General features: G+C 40.9%; 2 protein-coding genes across 10 annotated transcripts in view; one reads left to right on the forward strand and one right to left on the reverse strand.

Annotated features, from left to right (window-relative positions):
* Window positions 1-11,101, reverse strand: part of Arsk (arylsulfatase family member K) — a 53,623-nt gene extending 42,522 nt beyond the window's left edge. The window contains exons 1-4 of one of the 5 annotated variants that reach the window (XM_031360695.1): window positions 10,836-11,101; window positions 8,151-8,280; window positions 6,842-7,001; window positions 3,259-3,303 (exon numbers count right to left, since the gene is read on the reverse strand). In XM_031360695.1, coding sequence (XP_031216555.1) covers window positions 3,259-3,303; window positions 6,842-7,001; window positions 8,151-8,280; window positions 10,836-10,964 — 464 coding nt within the window. In that variant the 5' untranslated portion in view covers window positions 10,965-11,101. The remainder of the gene's footprint in view (window positions 1-3,258; window positions 3,304-6,841; window positions 7,002-8,150; window positions 8,281-10,835) is intronic. The other 4 variants (XM_031360692.1, XM_031360696.1, XM_031360697.1 and 1 more) reach the window with 4 other exon arrangements.
* A 24-nt stretch (window positions 11,102-11,125) lies between these two features.
* The window catches only part of Ttc37 (tetratricopeptide repeat domain 37), a 92,696-nt gene continuing 91,897 nt past the window's right edge, over window positions 11,126-11,924 (forward strand). For 3 of the 5 annotated variants that reach the window (XM_031360688.1, XM_031360687.1, XM_031360689.1), the window contains exons 1-2: window positions 11,126-11,270; window positions 11,821-11,890. In XM_031360688.1, the coding sequence (XP_031216548.1) occupies window positions 11,263-11,270; window positions 11,821-11,890 (78 nt within the window). In that variant the 5' untranslated portion in view covers window positions 11,126-11,262. Of the gene's footprint in view, window positions 11,271-11,820; window positions 11,891-11,924 lie in introns of those variants that run through there. The other 2 variants (XM_031360690.1, XM_031360691.1) reach the window with 2 other exon arrangements.

Raw genomic sequence — 11,924 nt, forward strand, 5'->3', positions numbered from 1 at the left:
AAAAAAAAAAAAAAAAAGAACAGAAATTACATAGTGATTCCCAAATAACTAACATAGGTACAAGGAAGAGAATATGTAACTCTGATAATAATATCCCAGATGTAACATGGTAAAAAAAAAAAGAATATATATATTCTTGAATTTGAGTATTCTGGGAAAGCAATACGTATTTTTGACTACTGAAGTCTCTCTCCAGCCTCTAAGCTCTCTCCTTTTCTTTAATATGATGATGCCAAAAGCAAAGGAAACAAAAGTATGACTATATCAAGACAAGAAGATTCTATAGAGCAGAGGCGGTAACAGCATGAGGGCAATCTACAGATAAGAGAAAGCATTTGCAAGCTGGCTCTTTGCTACACAATTAACAACCAGAATATACAAGGAACTTAGCTTGACACAACAGCAGCGAAGCGCCAGTAATACTACTGAAGGTGGGCAGTAGATATAAACAGAGATTTGTTAAAGAGAAGCTCATAAATGGCCAATAAGTATATGAAAAATGCTTAGTATCAGTAGCCAGCAAGTCATAAAAATCAAAAGTATGAGATATCATTTCACTACAGCAGAACAGCTGCAGTTAAAAATATAAGGTAGATAAGTGCTGAAGGCAGAGGAAATTGTTGTTGAGAATATAAATTAGTATGGCTCTCTAAAGAAAACAATATGGATGTTCCTGTAAAATCTAAGAAGATAATCATTGTATGATCCTGCAAAGCCACATGCAATACATATCTGAAAGAAATGAAGTGAGTTTGTTAAAGAGATATGTGTAGCCCTTAACACACTGCAACATTGTTTACATAGCTAAGATATAAAAACAACCTAAGCATCCATTCATCAGTGAGAGGATAACGAAAGTGTGTTAGGTACACAGTGGAAGACTGCTCAGCCATAGAAAAATGCCATTGGTGGGCACGGCCTTAAGTGAAACCAGCCAGGCACAGAAGACAAGCAGGGCATGGTCTCACTCCTGGGAAAAGTGACTCTGGCAGGCTGAGGAGAGTGCAGTACAGCAGAAACGGAGTAACATACCCCAAGGGATGGGGAGCTCTGATCACCATTATACCAATGTCTCAAGCCACAGCAGGGGGAAGACACCCTGAGCTCCTATTACAAGGTGTGGTAGGTAGATATCTACCATGATTCTCAGAAAAAATTTAGAAGGATTCCAAAAGTTTTTGGCAGGAAAAATGTGTGAGGAGACAATGATGGTTAAGTCAACTGGAGAGGATCTAGCACCATGCAGTCTCAGGACACTGTTGAGAGGAACTTTTCCGGTTTGGGTTAACTGAGGTGTAGAAGATCAGCTAACTATGGGCAGCTTGATTTCTTGGGCTGGGGACCTGTCCTGAATAAAAGGAGGAAGTGAGCTGAGCATCAGCATCCAGCTCTGTCTTAGTCAGGGTTTCTAATCCTGCACAAACATCATGACCAAGAAGCAAGTAGGAGAGGAAAGGGTTTATCCAGCTTACACTTCCACATTGCTGTTCATCACCAAAGGAATTCAGGACTGGAACTCAAGCAGGTCAGGAAGCAGGAGCTGACGCAGAGGCTATGGAATCATGTTCCTTACTGGCTTGCTTCTCCTGGCTTGCTCAGCCTGCTCTCTTATAGAACCCAAGACTTCCAGCCTAGGGATGGCACCACCCACAAGGGGCCCTCCTCCCTTGATCACTAATTGAGAAAATACCCCACAGCTGGATCTCATGGAGGCACTTCCCCAACTGAAGCTCCCTTCTCTGTGATAACTCCAGCCTGTGTCAAGTTGGCACACAAAACCAGCCAGTATAAGCTCTCTTCAATTTTTGACTGAAGCTTTAGTGTTAGGAGCTCCTGTTGCCTTGACTTCCCTGGTACCAACTAGTGGTACTTTAGACTTGTCAGTCACAGCAAACCCTGCCTTCCTCAAGCTGCTCTTGTAGGCATTTTATCACAACAAAGGAGATAAGTAACTAATATATAGACAAACCAGGATTTGTGTATTATACAATGTAGACATTTTATAGACACATTTAATGTCATTCCATAAATAAGAACAGTGTCATAGTTATTTTTCTATTGCTGAGGTAAAATACCATTATCAAACTAACAAGTATTTATTTGGGGCTTAAAATTTCAGGGGCTTATGACCCTGCTTATGGCAGGGAGCACAGCAGGAGGGAGACAGGCATGATGCTGGAGCAGTAGCTGAGGGCTTACATCTTAATTCACAAGCAGTAGGCTGAGAGAAAGAGAGAGAGCTAACTGGGAATGGTGTGTGGGCTTTTGAAACCTCAAAGTCCACCACTAGTGACACGCTACCTCCCAAGCCAGACCTCTTAATAACCTTCTCATATAGTTCTACCAAAAGGTACTGAGTTTTAAAATATATGAGCTTATGGAGGGTAATTTTCATTCAATCTACTACATTCCACTCCCTGGTCTCCAGACCCTGTGGTCATATCATAAAGCAAGATATATTTAGTCCAACTTTAAAAAGTCTTTATAATCTATCATAATATCAACAGTGTTTAAAAGGTCAAAGTCTCTTGTGAGACTCATGGAAATCTCTTAACTGTAACATCCTGTCACAATCAACTTATATACTTTAGTATATAGTGGTACAGAATATACAGTACCATTCCAAAGGGAGGAGTGTGGCACAGGGAGGAAATACTGGACCCAGGCAAGACCAAAACTTAGCAGGGTGAACTTTAAATCCTGTAGCTCCACATCTGAAGTCAAAGGGCTTAGGTCACCTCACACCTTCAGCCTTGATGACTGCACTTCTCTGGATGAGTCTTGTTCCCCTCCCTATATGCAGCTCTCCCTGGCAGACTTCCCATGGCTGTTGGGTCTCCAATACAATCTAGGTTTCACTTTTACAGCTTTACACTACAGCCTCTCCTGGACTCCATGCAAGGAATGCCCTCCCTTACATCTGGCTTCAGCTTTAATCTCTGAGTAAGAGTCCACCACCTTTTCCTCCTGGATCCTCAGGACTCTAGAGCTAGAAGCACGGAACCCAATGCCACCATGTTGTGTGCTTGCCTGGTTGGGAACTCGGCCCACTACCTGAACTAAATTGTGTAAGTTTTCCTTAGTATGTGCTTCTTAGGAGGAAATCCCTTCTTTTTCCTCAAGCTGCAGGATTCCTGGGGTGGGGTATTGCCTGAGACACTCTTTCTCCATTTTGTTTCAGGTCTCTCTTTATCTCTTTCAGTATCTGCTTTGGCTTAATATTAAATATCCTGGTAGTCTTTTACTCTTCTAACTTACATTTTGTATCTCCTTTTGCGTTGTTCACTCTTTTTTAATGTAGACCTGAATAAAAGATAACAATCACAGAGCCAACATTAAATCAAGAAAATAAATCCATTATGTGTTAGTTTGGCCTCATGCACATTTTGGGAACAAGGGCAGAAAGCAGCCATGTTATTGCTGAAATAGCACAAGAATTGTCTCTAGCCCTGTTTCTAAGATTGTTCTCCCCTGAAATTTGGGCTGTCTGCAAGTCCACACTTCTTTCAGCACTACTTTCTGCCAAGTTCCTACTAGCATGTCCCACTAAGTCCCATTTATAGCATTCAATGGGTTTCCTAATCCAAAGTCCCACAGCCTTCCACATTTATCCCAAAAGCAATGTGGTCAGACCTATCTCCATTAGCAGCCTATTCCCTGACTCCAGTTTCTGTTTCAGTTACTTTTTTATTGCTGTGATAAGACACCATGGCCAAAGCCATTATAAAAGAAAGCATTCATTTGGGCTTACTATTTCAGTGGGTTATGACTATCATGGCAGGAGCATTGTGGCAGTAGGCAGACAGGCAAGGTGCTGGAACAGTAGCTAAGGGCTCACAACTCAGTCCACAAGCAGAAAGCTGGGAGTCGTGTGCCCCCAGTGATACACTTTGTCCAAAAAGGTCCCCACTTCTCAATCATTCCCAAATAGAAATAGCTCTACCAACTGGAGACCACATACTTAAATATATGAGTCTATGGGGGTCAGTCCTCACTCAAACCACCATAAGCATGTTTTCTCTTTAAAAATAAAGATGCATAATTTTCATGAGAAATTTGTATGGTTCCATGAGATAATAGAAATGTAAACCACTTTAGAAAAGCAGAAGTTACCCAAAGACTAAGTTGTAAGGCTTATTGACTGGATCCTGAATCACTTTAATCTATCCCCAGAATGGATGCTTATTCTATGCCAGGCACTGCCACACACTTTATTTCATTTATTCCTGTTACAGCATCTTTTATGTCGATCCAGATAAAACTCAAGTGTTCAGTGAGTAAGCATTTGATTCCAATTTATATACAGGAGCTCTGAAACTTAAGAGAAGTAACTTGCTCAAGGTGAGCAGAATCTGAGCAGAGAGTCTAACACTGCTCCCTACACTGTGTTGCTGCCTCCTCTTCTCATTCTGCTGCAATCTCAAAGCAAAGCAGAACATAGGGCTCTCCCAGAAGGCCCACTTTGTACAGCAGTTCCCAGTGAAAAGCACATTAAGGACATTTTAATTATAGTAGGCGGATACTGTAGGAGACAGCATGATATGAAGTCAGACTGTAAGCAGGAAAGCCTTATACACTATGCTGTGGATATGAGAGTCTAGTGAAATTAGAGTAAATTAACTCATAGATTCAAAGCAGGAAAGTCATGTGATTAATTAGGTGTATATTTAAAGAAGATCACTGTTGCTGTCTTAGAAAAGAGTTCAGTTAGAGGCCATTCTAATAACTTAGCTAAGAATGACAGGGGCCTGCTAGGGTCAGGAAGTGAATAAGCCGGGGTGCTTTGTAGCAGAACTGACAATACTCAGTGATGAAAGATGGAGTGGAGACTAGGGCTGTAGAGGTGACTTCTGAATGTAGTTTAGATTTTAAAAACAGAAAAGGAGAGAAATTCAATATTAGAAAGAACAGCAAAATCAATAAATTATTCTAGTATTAATACTCAGATTATTTTAGTTATTGGTCTAACTGCAAACTCACAGCATTGGCTCCTTAGGATGTGCTTCTAAGTTCCCACGAAATGAGTCATTTTAAACACAGTGTGCTCTTCCGCCCCTCTAAAGGGCAGAAGCCCGACTAGAGGGTAAGAAGTTAAGGTATCAGCAGAGCTGTGCTCCTCCTCAAGGCTCTCTGGAAGACTGCTCACTGTCTCCTCCTGGTGTGGTCACTCCGGGAAACTCCGTCATTTTCTCTGACTTGCCCCTGTGTTATCACAATCTCTGCTTCTAACTTTAACTGTCACCCCTGTGCATCTGTGCCGTTCCCCTTCTTCTAATAAGAGCAGAAGTCACCACATTTAGCACAAACCCGAGTCCAGAGTTTGTCACCTTGTGACCAGTAAGGAGTTAACATTTGCAGACAGGATCTATTTCCAGATCCCAGAGCCCAGCCATGCTAGTGAAGCCTGGGTGGAAAGCTGTTCAGTTCTTCACCCTGACTGCTGTCTGTATGGCATTTAGTTTTCAGTTCTCTTACTTATTATCCCTCAGTGCTACTATTACAGTCACTTTCAGTTATCACAAGAGAGGCCCAAAGTCTTAACTGTGTTTTTTTTTGGGGGGTGGGGGTGGGGGGAGAAGCAGGGGGAGTCCCAAGTGTTAGAGAACCCAGACCCATGTTTGTAGGAGGAACTCTAGGATGTGGAAGATGTTTTTACATCAAAGTGCACAAAGCAAAATTAGCACAAGGAGAGGTACTTAGGGTGAAGGCCAACGGATAGGCACACATGTGCAAGCGGAGTGCTCGGGATATGCTAGGTTCTTTTACTGCACAAGTGTGACTACAGGTGTGAAGCGCTGCCTCTAGTCAATGCATGTGCAGTATTATCCAGGATAGAATTGGAGAATCAGCACTCTGAGGGCTAATCATATGGGCACCTTGGACCTAGCCCATACAAAAACTCTAGTCTCTGAAAGAAAGCTGAGTGTTCAGCACAAACCACACTAGACAAGGACTCCAGGCCTCTCTTATCACTTACAGCATGGTGGGAAAGCACTCCTAACACCCAAGTCCCCCAGCACCAGCCGGGGCCAATCATGTGGGGAGGCAGATGCTTTAAGGTAAGTTTTAGGTATGCACACCTGCATGAATTATCTACTTTAGTTGTCACATTAGCTAAAGTTCAAAGAGCTTAGGTGTGCTCAAGATTACATGACCACGGGCTTAGTAGTAAGTAGAGAAACCAAAATTCAAATTAGGGAATCTGGGTCTAGATCTTCACTCTTAACCACAACTCTTAGCTGCTCATTTGATTTTGCAGTGTGGTAGATAGAGTCCATAGCCTCTGCATGCCAAGTATGTTCTCTACCATTGAGCTAAACCGCCAGCTAAGATGACTGCCTGACTTTTGAAGGTTTACTGAAATGAGAGAAAAGTTAGAGCGGCTTTAAATTCTAGAGAACTCTCAAAGGTGAATAGCAAGAGTATGAAAAATGGGGAAAACACTGTATGATGTAACAGAAAGTCACAAAATAATTCATGGGATAAACTGTCTTATAAATACTAAAATCCATTATTTATACATTTTTTTTGGTTTGAAGACAGGATTTCCTCTGTGTCGCCTTGGGTGTCCTGGAACTCACAGAGTGCTGGGACTAAAGGCATCTACTACCAGTGCTTGGCTGCTAAAATCCAGTAATTACAGATGTTAATGTTTTACAAAAGAAAAATCCAGCAGAATATTAGCAATGTTAATATTTTAAGTAGATTAAAGAAACTTAAGTTGTAGTCAAATTGGCATAATTGAGAGATTAAGAGATTTAATTTCAGCCTTGTGGTAAAGTAAATGGTAAAAAAGAGCCCATGAATGTGCAACAGAGGATAGCGTGGAGTAAATTTTTACCTAATGGAATGATGTCCGGAAGTATAGTCCAATTTTCCAAATTTCTGTGTCTGATAGCCATGCTTCTCCATGACGTCCATCCATGTTGTATAATTTGGATCCAGACCTTTAAAATTATTCCACGATTCTGTTAAGTGAGTGAAGAGGCCACTCCACATTGCTGGGTGGGGGGGTTAAAAAAAGGAAATAAAAGAATAAAAATAAAATAAATGAAGGTAAAGAATTGAAAAAGAATAAAAATTTAAAAATGTAAGGATAAAATTTAACAATTCAAGTTTAAAAGGAATTTCTCGGAGAGTGTGGCTGGCTGTTTTAGAGTCTGTGATCTGGAATAAGAAATGCAACCAGTTGTGGCAGTTCACAGACATTCCTCATTGCCACTTCACTTTATTGGAGGGAAAACCCTAGAAGGGGTTAGTATATCTATTCTTCATATGGACCCACCAAGGCCTAGAGGTTAAGTTGATTAAAGTATTTGCTGTATTTATGACTGGATTATATATAGGGTTTGAACAACATTAGCATTTTTTTTAGTCATAAAAGCTATCTGTAAGTATTTTTTTTCTAATTTTTTAAACCATAAGTTAGTGCACTGACAATTACAGACCTTGATTCCCCGTATCCTCAAGGGCTTTCCTAGTAATTATCTTTTTTGCTAGGTTTTTCTAAGAAGAACGGATGCTATGCATTCCCTTTTCATTTTCATTTTCTAGACATTTAATAAACGCTTCTTTTCCTTTCTTCTCCTGGGTGCAGGCACAGTGGGCTGGATAGGCCTTCTTTTCTGCGTGTGTGCATGTGCATGCCCAGAGTGTCTTCCTAAATACCTTCTGAGAAAAGGTATCCCTCCCTAGCTCCCTTCCTCCCTCTCTCCCTCCTTTCATCCTTCCTCCCTCTCACTGAACCTTGCAGTTTAGCTTGGCTGGCCAGTCACAAGCCCCAGGAACCTTCCTGTCTCTGCCCCCGAGTGGTAGCATATTCCAGTCCTTCTGAAACTCTCGCTGAAAGAGTCTCTTTCTTGGAAAGCTCTCTGACTTATGAGTGCCTGTCCATCTGCTTTGATAGTTTAGTGAAAAAGAGAAATGGAACTAGACAGCATCCCAGGCAAGAGAAAGCCTTTCTTCAGAAAAACAAGTTAGAAATTCAAACGAGCCCAACATTCAACACACCGGTTACACCAAGGTGTTTTTATTAGGTATGAAGCATGACTTTATGATAGGTTTTTGCACATAATCTTTTGAACATGAATGTACTTTTAGGGGTCTGACTCTTTCCATTAACATTAGGCACATTAAAGGCACACTCATACCTGCACGTGATGGACAACAGATGGGAGAATTAGTGTAGGCATTTAGGAAGGTGGTACCATGTGCTCTCATGAAGTTAATGAAGGGAAGTTTTACTACCTGACTTCCTGGTTGAAACGTTAGTCTTCCATCCTGAAATAAAGAAATTCAACCACTGCTGATTATGCTACAAAAAATTATTTCCTTTAATTTTAAACATAAAATTCACAACCCAAAAGACTTCAGCATGTTTGCTCAAAATCTCAAAAAAGAATAAAAGGCAACCACAGAGGTATGTTATTAAGGATCCAGTGCTCAAATAAAAATGAAAGTGTTATGCTCTAATCCATTTACAAAAATAAAGTTAAAAAACTTCTTGGAAAGTTCTTTTGGAGGATAAACAAATAATTTTAAAATTATATTAATAAACATTAAATACTTGACTTGTGTGTTTATGTATCAGGCAACAGGAGTCATAAAATGACTTATCTGCTATGGCAATGCCTTAGTACATTGTGCTTTTAGACTTATTTACCACGCCTCGTTATATTTTGGGAGATTCCACAGTATACATTCCTGTCCTGCTATTTACTTTTAAAACCTCATCAAATGAAAACCAGTGTGGCTGCAACAGTGGGGAGGTGCATTGTGTGTGGAAGCAGGGGCGCAGGGGGTGCCCATGTCCTTTAAGGCCCAGGCAGAAGAGCTTTTTATCCAGATAGAATTTATTGACAACTTACACATTTAAAATGTGCAACTCAAAGGTTTTTAGTGTGTCCAGAAAGTCATTTAGAACACTTATATCATTCCCAGAAGCACCCTTAGCCTTCACCCAGGGCTCATTTAAAACTGAGGCAAACACTAACATGCTGTCTGTCTCTACATAGCTGCTTTCTTTGGACATTTCATATAAATGGACTCATATAAAATATAGTCTGTCGTCATTTCTTTTGAGGACACAGTTTTCTAGGTCCAGCCACATTGTAACAAGCATGGGTTTTAGATTTCTTTTTTGGTTGCTGGATAATAGTACCAAATGCCATTTACACATTTACCAGTACATGGCTATTTAGGTTGCTTTTGCTTCTCATTTTCTAGCATAATAACGTCACATAGAAGCTTTGGTGTGGACCATGTTTTCATTTCTCTTGGACACAAACACAAATATACACACCTAGGAATAGAACTGAACACTATAGTTAGTCACTGTAAAAACTGTCAAATGGTTTTCCAAGGTGGCTGCACCACTTTACAAAGCATCTCAACAGCAGTGTATGAGCTTTCTAATTCCTCCATATTCTCACTAACTCTGGTTATTGTTTATGGTGTGTGTGTGTGTGTGTGTGTACTGAAGGACTTAAATATTAACTGTAAAAAACAACAGGCTAATCGCAACAGGTTCATACTTTGATCATATTTACTTGCACATTGCTTCCTTCCCCTCCCTTGGCTCTCCCCATATCTTCTCACATAGCCTTCTCCTATTTTTATGCCTTTTCATTCTGGCTATCCTTATGGGGATCAACTGGTTTGATCTGCATTTCCCTAATGATTAACGAATCTAAGCTTCTTATTATGGGCTTATTGGCCATCTGTAAATATTCTATGTGGGAATGTCTTTTCAAATCCTTCGCTCATTTTAAATTGCCAAATCCATGATATGAAAATTTACCCTTCCATTGTCTTGAAGGAGTTTTATATCCTTTAGATATAAATCATTGATTCACTTTAAGTTATTTTTTACATATGGTGGAAGGCAGGACCCAGTTTTGTTCCTTTCCATGTGTATATTTACTTTTCCAGAACTACTTGTTTATAAGACTATTTCTGGACTCTTAAATCTCTTCTACTGGTCTCAATATTTATCGTTCTGCCTGTAAAGTACGATTGTGGTTATTGTAGCTTTGCCATAAGTTTTGAAATTAAAAGTTTTTAAATCAGTCTTCTTTCTCGTGTTTTTTTTCTCCCAATTCGAGGTCCTTTCACTTTCCATATGAATTTAATTCAAATTTAAGATTATGCATACACATATAACTTCTTTAAATCAGTGCTAACACAATTATAAAATGTCTAGACTAGTGGTTCTCAATCTTTCTATGCTCAACAGTTTAACACAGTTCCTCATGTTATGGTGACTCCACAATCATAACATTATTTTCGTTGCTTCAGAACTGTAATTTTGCTAGGTATGAGTTGTAATGTAAATATCTGATATTTCCAATGGTCTTAGGTGACTCCTGCAAAAAGGTCACTCGACTCCTCACAAGGGATCGAGACCTACAGGTTGAGAATTGCTGGTCTAGAGAATAAAGTTAAATTTCCTTCATTTCTCAACCAAGCATTAATTTTTGCAAATGTAGGCAACTGACATTTGACTCTGGAAAACGAATACAGTTTTATGGAAGTGCACAATGCCTTTTCCTTCAAAACTGAATTGAACCTGGATAATGGCTAAATATTAATAATGGCAAAATGCTTCATTTGTGTCCATGGTGAGCGAGTGTAATCTCTACTGGTGTGGTAGAGGCAGAAAGATTGATAGAGCGCAAGAGTTAAGAGACTGGCTTCTTAACTACTACTTTACTAGTATGCACATGCGTCTTTGTAGGGGTGTGCATGCGGGACCTCTCAACCCCAGAGTCCTGTTCCCTGTGACGTTTCTCCACAGGCTGTGGGCGGTGTCTGCTCCCAGTCCTCTGAGTACTTACGAAGGAGTCACTGGCGACCAGCACCACGTTTGGCGCCTGGTCCATTTGCCGTCTTTTCATCTGTGTTCCGGGGGCCGGCGTTGCAAGCGCTAACGCAGCGACCAGCAACACCAACAGCATTGCGGGCATGGGCGTTCAGAAGCGGCTGCTGACACGGTCTCCTGTGGCCTGCTCTCCAGTTATGAGCAGGGGCCGGACTCTAAAACTAGTAGTTTGGGTTACAAATACTGAGTGGCACCTATAAACTACAACTCCCATCAGGCCAAGAGCAGGCGCATGCGCAAAAGGGAATCGCGCTCTTCTCCCATGTAAAGACCGTTTTAATCAAATTCCGAGCTAATGATAGCTCTGCCAATTCCTCTCACTCAAGCGATGCCTGGGGGAGTGCGCACGCGTTGTCCAGACTTGTACTTAGTGGCAGCCCCATATGCCCAGGTGAGTTCTGATTGCTTTCGGTTTTGGCAGAAGTTAAAATCTAAAGGTAGTTGAAATGGTATTTAGGGGGAGAAAATGTTGAGCATGATCGTGATGTTAAGGGTCGTCTTCCTTTTGTGCGGGGCTGCATGTTCCCTGACATAGTGAACTTGGCGGTGATGAGGTGGCAGTGATTCTGTCACTTAAATTGGATGGGGCTGTGCCCTGTGGGACCTTAGGCTAGGTCACTTCAGGTGTGGTCTGGATAGTGGTTTGGATTTCGGTTGCGCTCCAGAACCCTTGTCGTGAAGCCCGCCTCATCGTATTTCCTCTTTTTGCCGTCCTGTAAGGATTGTGCTCATATGGAGTGAAGAGCGGGCCTAATAAGTTTCAGGTTCCAGATACGGAAAAGCTTGACTGTTCTTTGCTTTTGGACTAGCAAAAGTGGGGGAAAGGGACCGATTCTAAAAGGAACAGATGCGGGCTGTGTGAAGTGTGCGGTTAATTGACGTATGCTCGGAGTAACATTGTTGGGTATAGAATAATCAGCTGTTCTTTTTTTGATTGCTAGATTCCTTTGGAGAATTCTGGAAGAAGCACGCTTCTATCTCCAAGTCAAATTCTTCACTGATAAGTTTCAGGTATATATACTTGTACATTACACCAGTTTTTTTT

The sequence above is a fragment of the Mastomys coucha genome, unplaced genomic scaffold, assembly GCF_008632895.1.
Source record: "Mastomys coucha isolate ucsf_1 unplaced genomic scaffold, UCSF_Mcou_1 pScaffold8, whole genome shotgun sequence".
Lineage (NCBI taxonomy): Eukaryota > Metazoa > Chordata > Mammalia > Rodentia > Muridae > Mastomys > Mastomys coucha.